Source organism: Podarcis vaucheri, assembly GCF_965113315.1.
Source record: "Podarcis vaucheri genome assembly, chromosome: 4".
Taxonomy (NCBI): domain Eukaryota; kingdom Metazoa; phylum Chordata; class Lepidosauria; order Squamata; family Lacertidae; genus Podarcis; species Podarcis vaucheri.
The window spans coordinates 3,652,995-3,676,035 of NC_138762.1; the positions used below are offsets into that span (position 1 = coordinate 3,652,995).

General features: G+C 45.3%; 2 protein-coding genes across 6 annotated transcripts in view; one reads left to right on the forward strand and one right to left on the reverse strand.

Annotated features, from left to right (window-relative positions):
• Nucleotides 1–23,041, reverse strand: part of LOC309530300 (uncharacterized protein) — a 670,922-nt gene that overhangs the window by 343,571 nt on the left and 304,310 nt on the right. The window lies entirely within an intron of this gene.
• LOC309530339 (uncharacterized protein) overlaps nt 1–23,041 on the forward strand; it is a 120,662-nt gene that overhangs the window by 26,076 nt on the left and 71,545 nt on the right. The window contains exons 4-5 of one of the 2 annotated variants that reach the window (XM_082219219.1): nt 7,084–7,166; nt 14,079–14,205. In XM_082219219.1, the coding sequence (XP_082075345.1) occupies nt 7,084–7,166; nt 14,079–14,205 (210 nt within the window). The remainder of the gene's footprint in view (nt 1–7,083; nt 7,167–14,078; nt 14,206–23,041) is intronic. The other variant, XM_082219218.1, reaches the window with a different exon arrangement.

Here is a 23,041-nt window from a genome sequence, read left to right on the forward strand (position 1 = left end):
AGCTCTCAAGTCCAAAATATGTTTAGGAATATCTTTAAAGATCTGTATCGGTGAGTTCCCGATTTGTAAGGCCTTTTCAAAATGCAGTCTTAAAATTTTGTCTCTTTCCTCCTTCGATCTCAAGGTAATCAAACAGTCTCTCGGTGCCTTTCTGTTCTGTCTTTTGCCCAGTCTAAATGCTGTTGTGATTTTAAATTCGTCTTCCTCTAGATCTTCCCAGGCATCAGCAAACTCTTTCGTTAAGAAGTCCGTAAGATTGTCTCCTTCGTCCTCTGGAATTGATCGTAATTTCAAATTCCTTTCTTTTCTTTGTAGTTCCCACAATGCCAGAGTTGCGTCGTGGTCATAGACCTTCCTGGCAATCAGTTCTAATTTTTCTTGAGTCTCTCCAGCAATAGTTCTAGCTTCCTCCGCAATTTGACGTGTGGCAGAATTTTCTTGCGTAAGCCTGTTTATAGATTCTGTATTCAGGTCAAGTCTTGTTGTTAAATCTGTCAGTTTCTGTGAATTCTCTGTCAATTTCTTGGTATTTTCTGCCGTCTGCTTTGTTAGATTCTCCAGAGATTGGTTTATCTTAAGAAGGGCTTGCGACACTGCATCCATGGAGACTGCTGTGCCTTTTTCTTGTCCTGTTGTCACTGTAGGGGTTATACCTGAGATCGAGCCTCTTTTCTTATGTTGCTGTAGCTGTTGTTGATATTGCCTTGTCTTGGCTCTCGTGCTTATCTCGTCTGCTGGGCCACTCATATCCCAAGGTCGTTTCCCACGAGAGCCTTCTCCTAGAGGAAAATTCCACTGTCCCAAGGTGTAGCAACTTTTAATTTACCCTCTAGAGGGAGCAAATCAAAATGTCCACAAACAAAGACAAAGAGTATTTAAAAAGCAAATTTATCAGGAGGCTTCTATATGTATATTACAACACTTTCCCAATAGATAAAGTCCCAGCCTTCCCTGATATATTGTAGCCACAGAGTCCCAAAACTTTGTAACAAGTAAGCAGTGAAACTTCCACTTTGTTACTTTCACAGGAGTCTAGAGTCAGTTCAGTGTTCCTTTGTCTTATAAGCAGTTTGTGCCAGGTTGGAGGCTGCAGAGAATTTCTTTTTCCTTTAAATTGATCATGCAGTTTATAAAGTCACTTTTTCCTCCCCTCTGCCCTGCAAGCTAGAGGGGATAGTCAAAGTCCAAATGTCGGATTCAAGCAGTTAAAAACAATATCCCATACGGATGCAGCTTAGTAACTTTCGTTGCTTTAATTGTCATGCAGTCGGGGGAAGGCAGACTTCCTTAATTTTCGCCTTTCCCGTTTTCAGCCTAATTTCAAGTAGTTTTGACACGAATAGAGGTTCAATCTTACTCACGGGTCTTTTTTTTGTCCAAATTATTCAGGAATTTTAACTCCTAAATAAACAGATACATTGCCTAGTGATTTTATCTGAAACCTTTCTCCAAGCTTTGTGGCAAATTGTTGTGCAAGTTTATCGTCCTTTCCACTGTATAATAAATCGTCAACAAATATCAAGACTGCTTCTTGTTCACATCCCGAGCCTTTTAGGTAAAGACACGCATCTGCTGCGCTCTTTCTGAACCCCATGCTCTCTAGAGCATCGTTTAAGCAGGAATTCCAATTACGGGCGGACTGTTTCAACCCATAAATGGATTTGTGTAGGCGCCAGACCTGGTTTGGCTTGTCTCCTTCAAAACCTGGTGGTGGCGTCATATAGACTTCCTCCTGTAAGTCTGCATTTAAATAAGCCACATTGACATCAAAATGAAACAGCTTATTTCCCTTCTTAGCTGAAGAGGCTAAAAGCATTCTTAATGACTCCGATCTTGAAGTAGGGGCAAAGATTTGAGAATAGTGAACTCCTTTGCGCTGCGAAAACCCTTTTGCAACTAGTCGGGCTTTATATTGCAACTCTTCAGTAGTTGTGGGCTTTAAACGATATATCCATCGACAACCTACAGCTTGTTGCCCTTTTGGAAGCTCTGTACTTGTAAACACACCAAGAGACTTCATTGAAGCCATCTCCTTTTCCATTGCTTCCTGCCACTTTACGGCTTCTGAGCTTGGAAGCTGTTGTACTTCCATATAGCTATCTGGCTCACACTGTGCCATATTTACATATACACTTGTCACCTTAAACCGCTCTGGCGGCTTGCCCTTTGCGGCACGTTTTGACCTGCGCAATTGCTCCTCTTGTGCCCCCTCTTACCGTTGGCTGTCAGAATCTGTCAGACTTTATGTCTGGATGTGCCTCTAGGGATAAAGACCTCCGTTTAGATACCTCCCTTGGGCTTGGTGTTGCAGGCGACCTGCTTCGCTTTTGCTGTCTGCTAGGCCTACTGACTGGCGATGTTGGAACACTGCTAGATTCTGACTTTTCTACCTTAGGAGAAGAACCTTGTGCCTGGTCGGAATCTGCATCTGAACCATGTGCACCGTCCCCTTCTGGCTCACCACCCTCTGGACTTTCTCAGCATAAATGCCTAAATCATCTCTCAAAATGTCAGGGTTAGCATGTAAGTGAGTCCATCCGGATTGCTCACAAAATTCAGTGCTCCTACTGAGGACCACTCTTGTAGTATCCCCATCTGGGTTCACGAACCTCCAAGATTTGGCATGTGGTTCGTACCCGCAAAAGATGAGTTTCCTAGCCCTTGGACTTCCCTTTTTCCTTAACGCTTTTGGGATAAGTACATAGGCTTGAGATCCAAACACCCAAAAGTAATCAACTTTGGGCTTCTTCCCATATAAAGCAAAATATGGCGTAGTATCAATTACCGAATTATATACTCGGTTCAGAATATGAGTAGCCGCCTGCCAGGCTTCCGCCCAGTAACTTTGAGGGAGTTTAGCATCAAACAACATAGAGTTTGCCAACTCTTGCAGAACCCTGTTTTTACGTTCGGCCACACCTCCTTCTTGGGGGGAATAAGGTGTAGACAGACGATGCTTAATTCCCTTTTTCTTAAAGAAATTCTGCAACACAGACCCTGTAAATTCTGACCCTCTGTCTGTCTGAAAAGCAAGTACTCTAGTACCGAATTCAAGTTCTACTGCATGAACCCAATTTTTAACTGTTTCTGCAGTATCTGCTTTTGTTTTGAGAGGAAAAAACCATGTAACCTTTGTTTTGTCATCCGAGAGACACAGTGCATACCTCGAACCTCCCATGCTAGCAACAGGCATTGGGCCACATAGGTCCATATGCACAAGTTGGAATACTTTGTCAGATTTCCTATTTGAACTGGGATAGCTGCATCTATGAACCTTTGCCCTTTTGCATGCAGTACAATCCAAATACTTAGTACATTTGTTCAATTTGCACCCTTCTGATAATTCAGATTGCCTTTTAACATACTGAAAATTAATATGTCCCAAACGGCGGTGCCATAAATGAACACAAAAATTATGGGTAGGCGAGTTCACACAACCAGCATGAACCTGTTCAACTTCATCTGGACTTGTCTCAAAATAATATAACCCATCTCTGCATTCCACCTGCAAAAGAGATACGTTATTCTTTGAAATAGTGCAAACCCCATTTTCAAACACAGTTTTAAACCCATTTCTATCAAGTTCTGACACAGACAAAATACACCCCTTCATTCCCTTTAGCACGTAGGCATCAATTTCTGTTTGCAAACAATTCAGGAACACTGTGCCTACGGTCTCTAAGGAACGTTTAGTTGAATCTGCCATTGTCACAACTTTAAGGGTTTGCAAATGTCTGCAATTCTGCAAACGGACACTAGATGGTGCCACCAGGTGGTGAGATGCACCACTGTCGATCAACCAGCGTAGATTGCTGCCTTGGCCACGCCCTTGCATCAACGCCATTGCTGAAGCCATGTGCTGTGTGCTGTGGGAGTAGCCACGACCACCTCCTCTTCTTCGACGTCCCCTGGAACTCCTTGTCTGGTAACTAGGGGTAACGGCCTTGGTGCTGTCTTGACCAGGTTCACGTGTACAATTCCGGATTAAATGGGAAGAGGAACCACAGCGAAAACAGCGTCTAGCTGCAAAAGCATTTACTGTGTTCTCAAACTTAGCATCCCCACTCTTAGGCACAGCATAACTCCCCTTTGAAGACAAACCTCTTTCTCTTTGCCTTTTATCCTGTTCATCTGCAAGTCGAGAAAAAATGTATTCAAGGGTTAATTCAGTTGAAGGCATAGCTTCCAAAGTTAAAGCTAGAGTCTCATAGCTTTTATCAAGAGAAGACAACAATATGTATGACTGCTGCTCCATAGAGAAAGGAATGCCCAGCTGTCTTAGTTGATTAAAGGCAGACACCATTTGGGCAATATGTTCTTTCACACACGCTCCCGGTTGGAGACGTAAATCAAACAAACATCTTGTAGCATGGATCTTGGCCCCCGCAGTGTTTCTGGAATTTAGCCTCTGCAGAACCGTCCAGACCTCATGCATGTTCTTTAACTCAGAAACATAAGGCATTTGCTCTGGTCCCACTGCCAAAACTAGTAGACCTTGGGCTTTCCTGTCGCGTTTCTGTGAAGCTGCCGCTGCTGCTTTGTCTTCTGCAGACGTGTCTGCAGCTGCCTGTAAAGGCGGTGCTTCAGTACAACTCCACAACTCTTTTGCTTGCAACCAAACCCTTACTCTAGCCTTCCAATCTTGCCAATTTTTCCCATTGAGTCGCGTAAAGGGGACAGTAAAACTTTCCTGGGACTCTGCCATCCTCCCTGGGGCTTAGGAACGATACTCACACACCTGTAGACCGTCTCCCAGCTGCTGAGGTGGCTCCTCGAGGAATAAGACGTCTTCCAGTGAGTACAAACTGCGCAGTGCCTCTTTAAAACTTTTCCTAGGCACGTTGCAGGACTCAAGCTGCTTTGAAGGCTTTCGTTGTCGGCAACCGCTTCTGTCTTCGCTCCCGTCCTTGCATAAATCACTCTTAACTGCACTCCTTATCTCCTTCTTGACGTACAAACAGCCATAACCTGTCCCATTAAACTTTAATTAGTTTAATGCTAGTCAGATGTCCAGTGTGCTTCCGATGCCACAATGTCCCATTACAGCAGAGCATTTCGCACAGCGGCTCAAGAAGGGCTGGAGAGTCAGCATCTTTTCAATAAAGGAATCTTGGAGCAAGCGGTTTGGAACTCAAATAAAAGGCTTATTTACACAAAAACAAAAAACCCTGGTGAAAACCACACATTTCAGCAAACACGCCCCAAAAGAAAGGGGAAGGGGGGAAGGGGGAGAGGCACACGAGTGAGCTGACTATTTATACAAACTCACATTCCTGGAAGCCTAACGACCTCCAGCTGCTCAGTGATTAGGGCGTCTTGACTAGAGCTTCTTAACCCTTTAATACCAACAGGCCACTGCAGCAATCCCCTCGCACCCAGAGCAGGGCATCCCAGGACCACATCCTCTCTGTCCCAAAGGGATTGTTGTTGGAAAACCAGCCAGAAATGGGCGCTACTACTCACTGAGACTCCAGCCATCTTAGCCTAAATTTCATGGGAGGTGTTTTTGGCCCTGTGAACTTGGCCCTCGGGTTGGTGAGATACATTCCTGGCCCTCAGAGCAAAGAAAAAGGGACCCCACGCCAGGAGTCTGTCTTGAGAGCGGCAGAGAGTCCAAGTGCAAGAAAAGGAGACAGAAGCAGGGGAGTGGGGGTGGGGGGAGCAACTCCTGAGGACCCCCGGGTGAGGACCCCCACTAGAGCCAAGCATCCATTATTCACAAGATACAAATGACTCCCTTGTCAGTCAGTTCTGACTTCATGCATTGACTGGAAGGCAGGAGAAACCAGGCTGATTCATCTCCCAGAAATCCCTTCAGTTGCCTTCACATTTTGCATTTCTAGAAGGCTAGAGACATATTTCTTCTCCTCCTACTTTTCTTTCCCCCAAAAAAAGATAGCTCATGGACTGGAATGCGGTGCAGTCCAGCCCTAGTTCCCAGCAAGACTCATCCATGCTTCCTCAAGGAACCTTTTTCTTCTCCTGATATTAGACATCTTTTGTAACAGAACAATGCCTTTGCTTTGTAGGATTTGCTAGAGCTTTTCATCAAGACAGACAGAACTTGGCAGAAGACCAAAGGGTTCCTTCTGAACTCTCAGAGGCTTCCTGATAGCACAGATGGGTGAGCGAGACACATCTGGCCCTGGAGCAGGAAGAGGCCATGTCATCCAAACTGGGAGCAGTGGGGGATTCTGGAAAAACTCTGTGCAGAAGATCCTGGGTGAGGAGGACACCCTCTGCTCAGAGGTGCAGAGCCAGCAGTTGAGGCAGTTCTGCTGCCAGGAGGCCAAAGGACCCCGAGAGGTTTGCAGCCAACTCTACCACTTTTGCCACCAGTGGCTGAAGCCAGAAAGGCACATGAAAGCTGAGATGCTGGACCTGGTGATCTTGGAGCAGTTCCTGGCTGTCCTTCCCCCGGAGATGGAGAGCTGGGTGAGGGAGTGTGGAGCAGAGAGCTGTTCCCAGGCGGTGGCCCTGGCCGAAGGTTTCCTCCTGAGTCAGGCAGAGGAGAGAAAGCAGGTGAGAGAGACTTTCCTCTGGATACTCCCAAGGGGCTCCAAACAGGACAGGAAACATCCCATAATGGTCTGGTGATGGCCCATGCTTTTTCTGCAAGGCATCCATGGAATGAGATCTCGCACCCTTCAAGTCTTTGTCATTCTCTTTCTTATATTTTCCCCCATTCTCTCTTTTGAATCCTTGTTTCTTTTTCAGGGAAAGGATCTCTTTGCAGAAATGGATCTGGATTCCTGTGAGGCAGAGAGGCCTCCGTTGGACACCAGAGAGAGGCCACTGGGTAAGGAGGAAGGTGGTTTTCCTCCATTTGGTCTCGTTCTGTTGGTTTTCCAACTCATCTGAGGGTTCTTTTCATCTTGTTTTGGGGGAGACAGTTGGGAACAAGGGTCCAGAGGAGGGGAGATGAATTTCTGCACAAACAAACATATGAAATGGGCACAAATGTCCAAATACTCTCAGCAGGTAAGGCTTTCTCAAAGGCCCATCTGTAATTAGAGATGCCCTGCTTCACCTGTGAGAGAAGCAGGCACTCCTGGCATCGTGCTTACCTTTTTTCTCTTGCAGGTGGCGGAAGGATGCCAGCAAGACCTCCTGATCTGCCTTTTCATGGGGGCAGAAGGGAAGCAGCGGCTGTGGAACCAGATCAGGTCAGGGGAAGCTGCCTTGTGGGGACAGAGGCCGAGGGATGGAGCAATGTCATGGACTGGTTGGGCACAGAGGAATGGTGGGAGGAAACAGCCGGGGAACCAGGAATGGAAGATGGCTCAGAGCCCAAGGAGTGGAGGTGGAGGAAAGATGAGCGGTCAGAGGGGCAAGAGGGAGAAGCCTGGGAAGAGGAGGTGTCAGAAGCTGAAGGGGAAACAGGGCTTAGTGAGCTGGGAGACTCTGAGGCAGAATGCAGTGCAGAATCAGAGGCAGAAGAGGAAGGAGGCGAGTGGGAGAAGACGGTCGAGAGGCTGAGCTGAGTCAGGAGAAGGAGGAGCCACCAGTGGCTCCCTCTCCTTCTGCTAGAAGCCACCCTCCCTGCTTGTCTCTCAGAGCCAGGAGACCCCCTGCAATGCAGGAATCTCTGCTAGATCATCCAAGACAGATGGCCATCAAAAACAGGCTTATTTTATTTCTAGATTGATAACTGAATGCAAAAATTGGTTTCTAAGCAGTGGACAAATGAGAACAAATAGCGGCCTGGATTCACCTAACCAGCCCCATCCACTGGAAAATGGGGCCTGCCCCCCATTCCTCCCCCTCTCCATGCCCCCATTAACCCCTTGAATTTGGCTCTAGGGCATTGGGAGAAACCTTCCCAGAACAGCTCACGAGGAGAGGAGAAAGTGGATCCTTCCATTGGGGAAACTGGAACGCTTGCATAGGCAGAATGACTTGGAAAACACAAGGAGGAGTACCACCTATTTGCACAAAAACGGATACATAAAATAAGCACCCATAATTAAAATGTGCTGCAAAACAATCCTATTGAAACAACACCACAATTTACAGGAAGGAAACAACAGATAAGGACTGCCTGCTGCTTGCGGCCTGCTGCCCAGGAGGACTCCCCTGAGTGAGTGCTTGAGGGCCCTGCTCTTGCCACTTACCATCTGGCTTGGGGTGGGGCCTGAAGCCTCATAAGGACTGCCTGCTGCTTGCGGCCTGCTGCCCAGGAAGACTCCCCTGAGTGAGTGCCTGAGGGCCCTGCTCCTTCCTGCCACTTACCACCTGGCCCGGGGCGGGGCCTGACAGGCCTCACTAGGACAGTTGTTATTGCCGGAGGGGCACAGAGTGTTTTTAAAATGTTTTTTAAAAAAATTTCTTTGGGTTTTTTGTATGTGGGGGGTAGGGGTGGGATGGATGTGTGGTTGGGTTTGGGGAATTATTATTTCTTATTATTTTGATGTTTTTGTAATTTTTACTTTTTTTGTTTGTTTGTATTGTTTTATTGGTTTTGTTGTTTGTTTAAGGTGTTCTTTTGTTCTTAGGGGAGTGGACCCCAGCCCACAAAATGGCTGGGGCATGTTCCACAGGGGGGGATGCACTGGGACAACTGATCTCTGTGATCACGGGCAGGAGGAGGAGTTACGCTAAGACCAGACCATGTCATTACAGAGGAGGCAGGTTTAGTCGTTGTCTGAGGACTATTCCTGCCTCCAGGTCTGGTCCTGTCCGGATGGATACTAGAATCAGCAAGGGATACCCACATGTCCTGAAGGTGCTGCTGTGCAATGCCAGGTCAATGAGTCATAAGACCACTGCCATCCATGACGTGATCATGGATGGAGGACTTGACCTGGCATGTGTAACAGAGACTTGGTTGGATGAAGCAGATGGGCCTGTCCTTGTCGCTGCTTGTCCACCAGATTTCTCTTACGCACAGCAACCCATAGAATCATAGAGAATCATAGAATCATAGAGTTGGAAGAGACCACAAGGGCCATCGAGTCCAACCCCCTGCCAAGCAGGAAACACCATCAGAGCACTCCTGACATATGGTTGTCAAGCCTCTGCTTAAAGACCTCCAAAGGAGGAGACTCCACCACACTCCTTGGCAGCAAATTCCACTGTCGAACAGCTCTTACTGTCAGGAAGTTCTTCCTAATGTTTAGGTGGAATCTTCTTTCTTGTAGTTTGGATCCATTGCTCCGTGTCCGCTTCTCCGGAGCAGCAGAAAACAACCTTTCTCCCTCCTCTATGTGACATCCTTTTATATATTTGAACATGGCTATCATATCACCCCTTAACCTCCTCTTCTCCAGGCTAAACATGCCCAGCTCCCTTAGCCGTTCCTCATAAGGCATCGTTTCCAGGCCTTTGACCATTTTGGTTGCCCTCCTCTGGACACGTTCCAGTTTGTCAGTGTCCTTCTTGAATTGTGGTGCCCAGAACTGGACACAGTACTCCAGGTGAGGTCTGACCAGAGCAGAATACAGTGGCACTATTACTTCCCTTGATCTAGATGCTATACTCCTATTGATGCAGCCCAGAATTGCATTGGCTTTTTTAGCTGCCGCGTCACACTGTTGGCTCATGTCAAGTTTGTGGTCAACCAAGACTCCTAGATCCTTTTCACATGTACTGCTCTCAAGCCAGGTGTCCCCCATCTTGTATTTGTGCCTCTCATTTTTTTTGCCCAAGTGCAATACTTTACATTTCTCCCTGTTAAAATTCATCTTGTTTATTTTTGCCCAGTTCTCTAATCTGTCAAGGTCGTTTTGAAGTGTGATCCTGTCCTCTGGGGTGTTAGCCACCCCTCCCAGTTTGGTGTCATCTGCAAATTTGATCAGGATGCCCTTGAGTCCATCATCCAAGTCGTTGATAAAGATGTTGAATAAGACCGGGCCCAAGACAGAACCCTGTGGCACCCCACTAGTCACTCTTCTCCAGGATGAAGAGGAACCATTGATGAGCACCCTTTGGGTTCGGTCAGTCAGCCAGTTACAAATCCACTGAGTGGTAGCATAGTCAAGACCGCATTTTACCATCTTCTTTACAAGAATATCATGGGGCACCTTGTCAAATGCCTTGCTGAAATCAAGGTAGGCTACATCCACTGCGTTCCCTTCATCTACCAGGCTTGTAATTCTGTCAAAAAATGAGATCAGGTTAGTCTGACATGACTTATTTTTCAGAAATCCATGCTGACTATTGGTGATCACAGCATTCCTTTCTAGGTGCTCACAGACTGTTTGCTTAATGATCTGCTCCAGAATCTTCCCTGCTATTGATGTCAGACTGACTGGGCGGTAATTATTTGGGTCCTCTCTTTTCCCCTTTTTGAAAATAGGGACAACATTTGCCCTCCTCCAGTCTGCCGGGACTTCGCCTGTTCTCCAGGAATTCTCAAAGATGACTGCCAGTGGTTCTGAGATCACATCTGCCAGTTCTTTTAATACTCTTGGATGCAGTTCATCTGGCCCTGGAGACTTGAATACATCTAAACTAGCCAAATATTCTTGTACTATCTCCTTAGTTATTCTGGGCTGTGTTTCCTTTGCTGAATCATTTGCTCCAAATTCTTCAGGTCGGGCATTGTTTTCTTTATCGGAGAAGACTGAGGCAAAGAAGGCATTGAGGAGTTCAGCCCTTTCTGTGTCCCCTGTTTGCATTTCACCATCTTCTCCTCTGAGTGATCCCATTGTTTCTTTGTTCTTCCTTTTGCTACGAACATACCCATAAAAGCCTTTTTTGTTGCTTTTAACCTCTCTAGCAAGCCTGAGTTCATTCTGTGCTTTAGCTTTTCTGACTTTGTGTCTACACGTGCTGGCTATTTGTTTGAATTCCTCTTTGGTGGTTTCCCCCCTTTTCCATTTTTTGTACACATCCTTTTTTAATCTTAATTCAGTTAAAAGTTCTTTAGATAGCCACCCTGGCTTCTTTAGGCACCTTCCATGTTTCCGTCTCATTGGTATTGCCTGATGTTGTGCTTTTAGTATCTCCCTCTTAACAAACTCCCAGCCATCATGAACTCCCTTTCCTTTTAGTATTGTTGTCCATGGGATCTCACCCAGCACTTCCCTAAGTTTTATGAAGTCGGCTTTCTTAAAGTCAAGAAATTGAGTCCTAGTATGCTTGGCTGCTCCTTTCCGCTGTATAGTAAACTTCAGAAGAGCATGATCACTCGCGCCTAATGATCCTTCCACTTCTACCCCACTAACCAGGTCATCAACATTGGTTAGGACCAGATCTAAAATGCTCCGTTTGGTCTATGACATTTGGATGATCATCTTCATTAATTGATAGACTCCTACCTTCAGGAGCACTGTCTCCCTCCCCAGGTCATGTGGGCGGGGAGGGGGGGTTGCAGTGATTTTTAGGAAGTCACTAGTTTGCACCAGGCGTCCTATTGGGAAGACCCAGTTTTCTGAGTGCATGTTCTGGAAGTTGGGCAATAGGGGCAGTACAGGATTCCTTTTGGTGTACCGACCTCCCCACTGCACCAAGGATTCCCTGCCCGAGCTGCTTCAGGTCGTGGCAGATGTTCTGCTGGAGACACCTAGCTTGGTCGTCCTAGGGGATTTTAACATCCATGCTGACACGACCTTACAAGGGGCCGCTCGGGACTTCGTGGAAAGCATGGCCTCCATGGGGCTGTCCCTGAATAAGTCTGGCCCAACCCATAGCCGTGGACATGCCTTGGACCTGGTGTTTACCTCCATGGATGTTGGTGATCTGACACTAAGTAAAAGCGAAACGAAAGAAGTGCCATGGTCAGATCACTTCCTGGTGCAACTGGACTTCTCTGCGACCCATCCCCTCTGCAGGGAGGTGGGACCAATTCGGATGGTCCGCCCCCGCCACTTAATGGATCCAAATGGTTTCCAGAGAGTGGTAGGGGATGCTTTATCCCATGTTGATGGCCTTTCAGCCGATTCCCTGGTGGCCCGCTGGAATGTGGAGTTAACCAGGGCTATTGACTGTTTGGCTCCGAAGCGCCCTCTCCGATTGCATGGAGCCCGCACAGCCCCGTGGTTTTCCACGGATCTGAGGGCAATGAAACAATCGTTGAGACGGCTAGAGCGCCGGTGGCGGATAACTCATTCCGAATCTGACCAGACACAGGTTAGAGCTCAACGTCGAGCCTACCAAGTGGCGATAGCGACGGCGAAGAAGAATTTCTTCAACGCCTCTATTGCATCTGCAGAAAACAGCAGCAGGAGACTTTTTCAGGTGGTTCACAATTTAGCGGAACCACCTGCAACATGGGGCCCAGTACGGGCCACATGTTCTCCTGCAATGATTTTGCAAAGTTTTTTGCAGATAAAATCGCTCAGATTCGGGAAGAAGTAGACTCCACCGTGGGAGCAGGGCCGGGGCGGGAGAGTGCTAGAGTTCTGTCTAGTCAAGTTGAGTGGGATCAATTCCAATCTGTTACCTCCGAGGATGTGGACAGGCTGCTTGGACGAGTGAAACCAACCACCTGTCTCCTGGATCCTTGCCCATCCTGGCTTATAAAAGCTAGCCGGGAAGGACTGGGCGATGGGCTTCGTGGGGTGGTGAATGCTTCCCTCCGTGAGGGAGCCTTCCCAGACCCGCTGAAAGAGAAGGTTATTAAACCGCTTCTTAAAAAAAACATCTTTAGATGCGGCCACGATGGCCAATTATCGCCCAGTCTCAAATCTTCCATTCCTGGGCAAGGTGATTGAGCGAGCGGTTGCCGAACAACTCCAGGCACGCCTGGAAGAAGTGGACCATTTGGATCCCTTCCAGTCGGGATTCAGGCCTCATCATGGGATTGAAAATGCCTTGGTCGCACTGGTTGATGATCTCCGGCGGGCTAGGGACAAAGGTGAGAGCTGTTTCCTAGTTTGATACCATCGACCATAGCATCCTTCTGGACCGTCTTGAGGGGCTGGTTCCGCTCCTTCCTCCTGGGCCGTGTTCAGAAAGTGGTGGGGGGGGATGAGTGTTCAGACCCCTGGGCTCTCACTTGTGGGGTGCCTCAGGGTTCTGTCCTCTCCCCCATGCTTTTCAACATTTACATGCAGCCGCTGGGAGAGATCATCAGGAGGTTTGGGCTGGGTGTTCATCAGTATGCGGATGATACCCAGCTCTACCTCTCTTTTAAATCAGAACCAGTGAAGGCGGTGAAGGTCCTGCGTGAGTGTCTGGAGGCGGTTGGAGGATGGATGGCGGCTAACAGATTGAGGTTGAATCCTGACAAGACAGAAGTACTGTTTTTGGGGGACAGGAGGCGGGCAGGTGTGGAGGATTCCCTGGTCCTGAATGGGGTAACTGTGCCCCTGAAGGATCAGGTGCGCAGCCTGGGAGTCATTTTGGACTCACAGCTGTCCATGGAGGCACAGGTCAAATCTGTGTCCAGGGCAGCTGTTTACCAGCTCCATCTGGTACGTAGGCTGAGACCCTACCTGCCTGCGGACTGTCTCGCCAGAGTGGTGCATGCTCTGGTTATCTCCCGCTTGGGACTACTGCAATGCACTCTACGTGGGGCTACCTTTGAAGGTGACTCGGAAACTACAACTAATCCAGAATGCAGCAGCTAGACTAGTGACTGGGGGGGGGCCGCCGAGACCATATAACACCGGTCTTGAAAGACCTGCATTGGCTCCCAGTACGTTTCCGAGCACAATTCAAAGTGTTGGTGCTGACCTTTAAAGCCCTAAACGGCCTCGGTCCAGTATACCTGAAGGAGCGTCTCTACCCCCATCGTTCTGCCCGGACGCTGAGGTCTAGCGCCGAGGGCCTTCTGGCGGTTCCCTCATTGTGAGAAGCAAAGCTACAGGGAACCAGGCAGAGGGCCTTCTCGGTAGTGGCGCCCGCCCTGTGGAACGCCCTTCCAGCAGATGTTAAAGCGATAAACAACTACCTGACATTCAGAAGACATCTTAAGGCAGCCCTGTTCAGGGAAGTTTTTAATGTGTGATTTTACTGTATTTTTGGTTTTATGGAAGCCGCCCAGAGTGGCTGGGGAGGCCCAGCCAGATGGGCGGGGTATAAATAATAAATTATTATTATTATTATTATTATTATTATTATTATTATTATTATTATTATAGCAGATCATATTTCTGCTGTCTCAGAGGACGACATTTCCTTTTTTCTTTTAGGGTCCAGTGTGCTTTGAAGATGTCGCTGTTTGTTTCACGGATGAGGAGTGGGCGTTGCTGGATCCTGACCAGAGAGCTCTGCATAAGGACGTCATGGAGGAGACTCGTGGGACCGTGGCCTCTCTTGGTAAGGCTCCCTGTGGGATCATCATTGTTGTTGTTGTTGTTTAGTCGTTTAGTCGTGTCCGACTCTTCGTGACCCCCTGGACCAGAGCACGCCAGGCACTCCTGTCTTCCACTGCCTCTCGCAGTTTGGTGAGACTCATGTTTGTGGCTTCGAGAACACCATCCAACCATCTCGTCCTCTGTCGTCCCCTTCTCCTTGTGCCCTCCATCTTTCCCAACATCAGGGTCTTTTCCAGGGAGTCTTCTCTTCTCATGAGGTGGCCAAAGTACTGGAGCCTCAGCTTCATGATCTGTCCTTCCAGTGACCACTCAGGGCTGATTTCCTTCAGAATGGATGCGTTTGATCTTCTTGCAGTCCATGGGACTCTCAAGAGTCTCCTCCAGCACCATAATTCAGAAGCATCAATTCTTCGGCGATCAGCCTTCTTTATGGTCCAGCTCTCACCTCCATACATCACTAATGGGAAAACCATGGCTTTAACTATACGGACCTTTGTTGGCAAGGTGATGTCTCTGCTTTTTAAGATGCTGTCTAGGTTTGCCATCGCCTTTCTCCCAAGGAGCAGGCGTCTTTTAATTTCGTGACTGCTGTCACCATGTGCAGTGATCACGGAGCCCAAGAAAGTAAAATCTCTCACTGCCTCCATTTCTTCCCTTTCTATTTGCCAGGAGGTGATGGGCCCAGTGGCCATGATCTTCGTTTTTTTGATGTTGAGCTTCAGACCATATTTTGCGCTCTCCTCTTTCACCCTCATTAAAAGGTTTTTTAATTCCTCCTCACTTTCTGCCATCAGGGTTGTGTCATCTGCTTATCTGAGGTTGTTGATATTTCTTCCGGCGATCTTAATTCCGGCTTGGGATTCATCCAGCCCAGCCTTTCGCATGATGAATTCTGCATATAAGTTAAATAAGCAGGGAGACAATATACAGCCTTGTCGTACTCCTTTCCCAATTTTGAACCAATCAGTTGTCCCATATCCAGTTCTAACTGTAGCTTCTTGTCCCACATAGAGATTTCTCAGGAGACAGATGAGGTGATCAGGCACTCCCATTTCTTTAAGAACTTGCCATAGTTTGCTGTGGTCGACACAGTCAAAGGCTTTTGCAGAGGGATCATCATATTAGCCTGGAAATTCAAAAAATACGTCTATATGACCAACCTCATCTATTTTCACAGAGCTCAACCGTGGCCCCTATAACACCTGGGAACCTAACACCCCCACAATAAACAGTAACTTACAGTTTTTTCTTTGAACAATCTTCCTCAAATTATTCCTTTTTCTACCACAATCAGGCTGGTCTGAACTGCCCAGGCCATCTTCAATGTCAGCTTCAGAATTGTTAGGAAAGATAAGTTGTGAAGTTTAGAGCTTACAGGGTTAACAGCTCAGAGTGTCCTGCATCTGGGGAGGAGCTTTCTCAACATCCGGGAAAGCTGTTTCTTTCTTCTTTCTGACTTTAGTTGTCTCCTGAGGCAAGGAACACGAAATGTCTGCATCTTCCGATGGTTTAGTAGCAGTGATGCTGATGACGCTGATGATGAAGATGGTTTACAAACTTAATCTTTTCCGGAACAGGGCTGCTCTTAAATCGATGTACCACTGTAGTAATAATAATATTTTTTATTTATACCCTGCCCATTTGGCTGGGTTGCCCCAACACATATATAAACATGGCTTCCAACACATTTATAAACATGAAGCATAAATAATAATAATCTGATCCCATATATAAAGAACTTTAACTTTAAAATGAACAACTTCTCCTAGTGGCCAAAATTGTGGAAACCTTTTGTGAAAAGTGTATTTCTGAGGTTTGATGGCTCATAACACCCCTTTTGTGTGGAGTAATACTATAAAATTATATATCAATGCAAAGATAATTTAATGAAGAATGTAATGAAAGAACATTTATGAAGGTGTATTTATTAGAACAGCAGTCATAACCATTTATTAGAACAGCAGTCATAACCATTGGCAACCTTTAGCTTTAATTACGGCCTTACAACGCCTTCCCATGATATGAACCAAGTTTTTAGTTCTGCAGCTGTAATAAAGTGAAACCAAGATTAAATTATTGCCTCTGTTAATTGGACTTTATTGCTGGGTTGCTTCTGACTAACAAGTTTCTTTAGTCGGCTCCATAGATTTCTGATTGGGTTAAAGTTTGGGCTGTTCCCAGGCCATTCCAGCAGTGAAATATCTTTATCTTGAAAGCACCTTTTGCACACAGCAGCAACATGACATGGAGCGGAATCCTGTTGAAATAGAAAATAGAGACTTCCGGAGGCGGCGCGAAACTGTAATGGCGGTCCTCTTCGTTCTCTGAAGAGGGGCTCCGCGGAAAAGGGTCACACGCTGCGGCATAGCGGCGACCCATTAAGAGAAACCACGGGTAGAGTGAGCCCGTGGCCGTGGGACTCGGCGGGCACCAGAAGCTACCCCAAAATCACAGAAGGGACCCCGTAAGGAGATCCGGAGTGAGAGAGGGGGAGCGGTGCTGTGAGTTCATCGCTCTTTCCGCAGATGTGAAGCCGCGCGGCTGTTGCAGATGAGCGCTGACCTTTCTTCCTAAAAACCAACATCAAGCTGCAAGCAACATACCCGTGAGTAAGGGGCTGAAAATTGGCAAACAATTTGTTGAATTTGACTGAAACCGGGAGACGAAAAAAGGGAAGTCCGCCTCCCGGCATTGCTGGCAAGATCAAAGCAAAGATTTAAGAAGCGGAAAGCGCTTAAAAAGAGACTGTGGGAAGTTTTAGCTTCCGTGCGCTTATGGAGTTGTTCTTTTCTAGACGGAAAATAGAGATGGTTATTCAATAAAAGGGACTTTAAGTATTAAATTGGGACTTTCCTCCTATCTTTTCTGGGATTACAAATTCCAAAAGCCAGATCGTCGGGCTGCCGGGGAGGAGATACTTTGTTAAACTGCGGATACAGTTACTGAAACTTATTGGGACTAAATGATACTTTTGAGCAGAAAAGACTGGATGTGATATTGTTACAGGCACCTTCTATGAAACTTTGTTGAACGTTAAAAAGTGCTCTGGGGGACTTTTGGTCTGCGAAGGGACTTTTGGATTTTCTGAACTGAGTGAAATTGGAACTTTAATGGCGGAAAACTTCCTTCTTTGTCTTTGAAACTTGGTGGCACTCCCCCTACAGGGCTTTGGGATTATAAAAACCTGGGAACTGATTTTTGTTTTGACTTTCTCTTCATTGGCTGTTTATAACTGGATCTGTCTTTCCCATGGAACAATAGACAATCTGACCTTGAACACTGACAGATGTGTAATGAGTGGTGCAGGGAGAACAAGAGCGTCTAAAGCCAAGGAAACTAAAGAGGCTAAGGAAAAAGGAAAGGAAAAAAAACCAGCTCAACTTGTACAAACAACTTTGACCCAAGGACGCCGATCGTCGGTTCCAACTGTGCTGGTGGCACAAAAGGTGGAAGCTGAAACAACCGAGAAGTCCACTGAGGAAGACATGGCAACAGGTGGATCAGATGCAGTTTTGAAACAAATATTGGAGCAATTGTCAAAGTTAAATCAAAAGGTGGACGACCAGTCTTTGAAAATAGACAAGGCGACATCCTCAATTCAAAAATTGACTGAACAAGTTTCCCAGCACACACAAGCAATAGGGAATCTGCAAGGAGCAACAGCTGAAAATCGTGAATTAGCTGGGGAAGCCATTCAGAAAGTGGGAGTTCTACAGAAGGAGGTTGAGGAGATAAAAGGAGAAGTTAAGCCTCTGCACAAACAGGTGAGTGAACAACAAGCTTACCTGTCAATGGTGGAACTGAAAAACCGTGAGACCAACATCAAATTGAGAGGCATCCCAGAACTTGAGCAAGGAGACCTGATTGGATATTTGACACAAGAATTTTCCAAGTTCTGGGGCATAAAGGAAGATACAGACTTCAAGATTGTCTCGGCCTTTAGACTGGGAAGATTGGTAAGGAAGGACAGAGCTAGAGACTGTTTGATAATTTTAAGATCAAAGGAAGAGAGAGATAAGATCCTAGGCCTTCATTTTAAAAAAGCAATTGAAATACAAGATAAAAGGGTGGAAATTTACAGAGATATCCTGAGACAGCTATTGGACCTTAGAGCCACCTATACAGAACTAGCAAAACTGCTGAGACACAACGCAATACCCTGCAGGTGGGAGTTCCCACAAGGACTTTCTTTTACTTACAAAGAAAAGAAGGTAAAAATTAGAACACCTGAAGACAATCAAAAGTTTCTTCACGACCACGGGGAAGATCTTCAAAAAAGAGCAACTTGGCCACCACCTTCACCTATACCAGCACCGCCAGGAGGTGGGCCAGCGCCTATACCCTCGGGACCTGAGGAAAAGGAAGACACCCCACTTTAAGAGCAACATAAATAGAACAGGATGTCTCTGCAGCTACTTAGTTGGAATATAAATGGCGCGAACTCACCCGAAAAAAGAAGGAGGATATTTCACATCCTAAAAAAAGAACAATTGGACGTAATATGCCTTCAAGAAACACACGTGACTAGGCTCCACAGGAGAATATTAATCAATAAAAGACTAGGTCAAGAATTTATATCATCGGACAAAGTAAAAAAAAGAGGTGTGGTAATATACGCAAAGGAGAGCCTGTCACCAAAATTCTTATTTAAGGACGACTATGGAAGAACTCTGGCAATTGAAATTCAGACACAAGGTGAGAAAATCTTGATATTAGGAATTTACGCGCCGAATGACGGGAAATCAGAATTTTACAAGAAGCTGCATGAGACAATGCTGGACTATTTGGACTATTCTAACATTATTGTGATGGGAGATATGAATGGGGTGGTGTCAACAAACATGGACAAATCTCAAAATCAAAATTTAACAACAGACGGCAGACTCCCTAAAACGTTTTTTGAAATGACAGACAATATGGACTTGATTGACATATGGAGGACAAAGAACCCCTTGGGCAAAGAAGGAACCTTTTTTTCTGAGGCCCATCTGTCATGGACACGAATCGACCAAATTTGGATATCTAGAGGGCTGGCACCTAAAACAAGAAAAGTGGAAATCTGCCCAAAAACCTGCTCCGACCATAATGCTTTGAAAATGGAATTGAGACTTACCCCAACCGGATCCTTCAGATGGAGAATGAATGACACCTTGTTAAGAGACCAAGAGATTGTCAAGAAGGCCCAAAAAACACTAAAGGACTACTTTGAAATAAATTTGAACACTATGGTGGAAAAAAGAACAATCTGGGACGCAAGTAAAGCAGTTATGAGAGGGTTTCTGATACAACAGAACACAATAAAGAGAAAATTCTGGAATGGAAAAAAGGAGAAGATTCTAGAGAAAATAAGTGAAGGAGAGAAAAAGTTGAGAACTAAACCAAAGTCAAAGGAGGTGCTGAGAGAAATTAAATTCCATCAAGCACAATATTCGAAATTGATCAATCAAGAGATAGAATGGAAAATTAAACAAATGAAGCAGAGATTGTTTGAATCAGCAAACAAATGTGGAAAGCTGCTAGCCTGGCAGCTGAAAAAAAAGGCAAAAGTTAAACACGGTCACAAACTTAGAGACTCAAGGAAGAACAGTTCAGAAACCAGAAGAAATAAGGAAGTGCTTCCACAGATACTTTAAAGATCTTTACGCACAGGGGCCTCAGAAAGAACTGGAAATAGACCAATTTTTAAAGACAAATGGATTATCTAAAATAAGTCAAGATAAAAGATCAACTCTTAATTGTAAAATAACTCAACAGGAAATTGAAGGTGCCATTCAGAACATGCAACTTGGCAAATCTCCAGGCCCGGACGGACTCACCTCCAAATATTATAAGACTTTGAAGGATTTTTTGATACAACCGTTGTTGGAGGTTTGCAATCAGATTATGGAGGGGAAGAGAGCACCGGAAACGTGGAAAGAAGCATTCATCACATTGATACCCAAGTCAGAATCGGAAAAGACTCAGCTTAAGAATTACCGTCCCATCTCACTCCTGAATGTGGATTACAAAATATTTGCAGACATTTTAGCAAGTAGACTTAAAAAAGTACTAAATGAAGTAATTCACAAGGACCAAGCAGGCTTTCTCCCTGGTAGACACATGTCTGATAACACCAGGAACATTATCGATATATTGGAACTTTTGCGGATTAGGAACACAAGGGCGGTGCTAATCTTTATTGATGCAGAGAAAGCATTTGACAACATTTCTTGGATGTTTATGAAGAAAAACTTGGAAGGGATGGGTGTGGGGCGAGGGTTTGAAAATGGAATAGAGGCAATCTATTCAGAACAAAAAGCTAAACTGATAGTGAACAATGTGGTGTCGGAGGAACTCAAAATTGAAAAAGGGACACGACAGGGGTGCCCTCTATCTCCTCTGTTATTCATTTCTGTCCTGGAGGTGTTGCTGAATATGATTAGGGAGGACCGGTTGGTGCAGGGTATAGTGGTCGGAGCGAAACAGTACAAACTGAAAGCTTTTGCAGATGACCTAGTTTTAACATTACAGGAGCCAGAATCTAGCACAAAAAGAGTTCTTGAACTGATCTCGGAGTTTGGTCGGGTGGCGGGATTCAAGCTAAACAAACAAAAAACCAAGGTTTTGACTAAAAATTTAACACCTACAGAGACAGAGGGGTACCAGAAAGAAACAGAATTAAGTGTGGTTAAAAAAGTGAAGTACCTGGGGGTATTTTTGTCCACCAAAAACCTGAATCTATTTAAAGACAATTATGAAAAATGTTGGTTGGAAATCAAAAAGGACTTGGAAATTTGGTCAAGATTGAAACTTACCTTGTCAGGTCGAATTGCAGCTATAAAGATGTGTGTTTTACCGAAGATGTTATTTCTGTTTCAAACCCTACAGGTCGTGGACAGAGTGGAATGCTTTGGAAAATGGCAGAGGGATATATCTAGGTTTGTCTGGCAGGGCAAAAAGCCCCGAATAAAATTCAAAATACTAACTGACTCAAAAGAAAGAGGGGGGTTTGCCCTGCCGGACTTAAGGCTATATTATGAAGCTGCAGCCTTCTGCTGGTTGAAGGATTGGTTCTTGTTGGAGAACACTGATGTCCTAGATCTGGAAGGGTTTGATAACGCTTTTGGTTGGCATGCATATTTGTGGTATGACAAGGCGAAAGTTCATAAATTGTTTAAAAACCATATTGTCAGAAAATCAATTTTTGCCGTCTGGATGAAGTATAAGGATTTACTAGAAAATAAGACCCCGAGGTGGCTATCACCGGTGGAGGCCAAGGTTCTCAAAAAAAGGCCCAATATGGAGGCCTACTGGCCAAAATATTGGGAATTAATTGAAAGATCTGGAGATAACTGGAAACTACAGAGCCAGGACAAACTAAAAAGTAAGGTGCGAGATTGGCTACATTATGCTCAAATTCAAGAGGTCTTTAAAATGGATAAAAAAGTTGGTTTCCAGGTGGAGAAATCGAAAATGGAGACGGAGTTGCTAGAACCAAAAACTAAGGTACTTTCGAGAATGTATAACTTGCTGCTTAAATGGAATACACAGGATGAGACAGTTAAATCTGCTATGATAAAATGGGCACAGGATGTAGGACATAACATTATGTTTGAGGACTGGGAAAGGTTATGGAACACCGGTATGAAATTTACGGCATGTAGTGCCTTGAAAGAAAACATTATGAAAATGGTATACCGGTGGTACATGACCCCAGTCAAGTTGGCTAAAATATACCACCTGTCTGATAACAAATGCTGGAAATGTAAGGAGGCAGAAGGGACATTCTTTCACCTCTGGTGGACCTGCCCGAAAGTAAAGGCCTTCTGGGAAATGATATATAACGAATTGAAAAAGGTATTTAAATATACCTTCCCCAAGAAACCGGAGGCCTTCCTTCTGGGCATGGTGGACCGGAAGGTTTTAAAGAAAGACAGAACTTTGTTTATGTATGCAACCACAGCAGCAAGAATTCTTATTGCAAAGTACTGGAAGACACAAGATTTACCCACACTGGAGGACTGGCAGGCGCAGTTGATGGACTATATGGAGTTGGCAGAAATGACTGGCAGAATTCGAGATCTGAGCGAAGAAACAATTGAGGAGGACTGGAAAAAATTTAAGGACTATTTGCAAAAATACTATAAGTTGTTTGAATGTTAAGACTGTGCACGATTAGGAAACGTTATGCTTCTGCAACTTGATTAGGTAAATGATAAAGTAAGTGATGACAAAAAAGGAGATAAACTCGAAACAAATATATTATGTTTATTATAAAGGTACTAAAATTAAATTACAAACTTTTGAAATTGGTAACATAATGAATTCAAAGGTACAATAAGCGGTGAAATAAGGTAATAAATTGCTGATATTGTTAGATTAAAGAATGCAATGTTGGGAGGATGTGAGGAGGGCCAATGGAAAGTAATTTGTTGAAAGATGATCTGAAACATATTTAACTTTTTCTTTTTTTCTATTTTTCTTTATTTCTGAAAACTGTTTCTTGCCTGTTGCTTTGTGACTGAACCTCTGAACCTATGAAAAGAAACGCAATAAAAAATTTATTAAAAAAAAAAGAAATAGAAAATAGAATATATATGTGTGTGTGTGCCAAAATAAACCTTATCTGTCTGGAGCGCCACTCTCTCGTGGCTGACTCAGTCACTGGCAGAATCCATGAGTGGGTGGTTCCTAAACTTTCCCCAGCAAAGCAGCTTCTTGACGCCCAGTCTGCGCCTCCCCTCTCTGCACGGATGCTTTCTGCGCAAGGACAGTGTGGGTAACGGAGGACCCCTCTCCTCCCCGCTTTTCCCAGGCAAGTTGTCCTGGCACCGTCTTGCCTCTTCCGACTCCTGCAG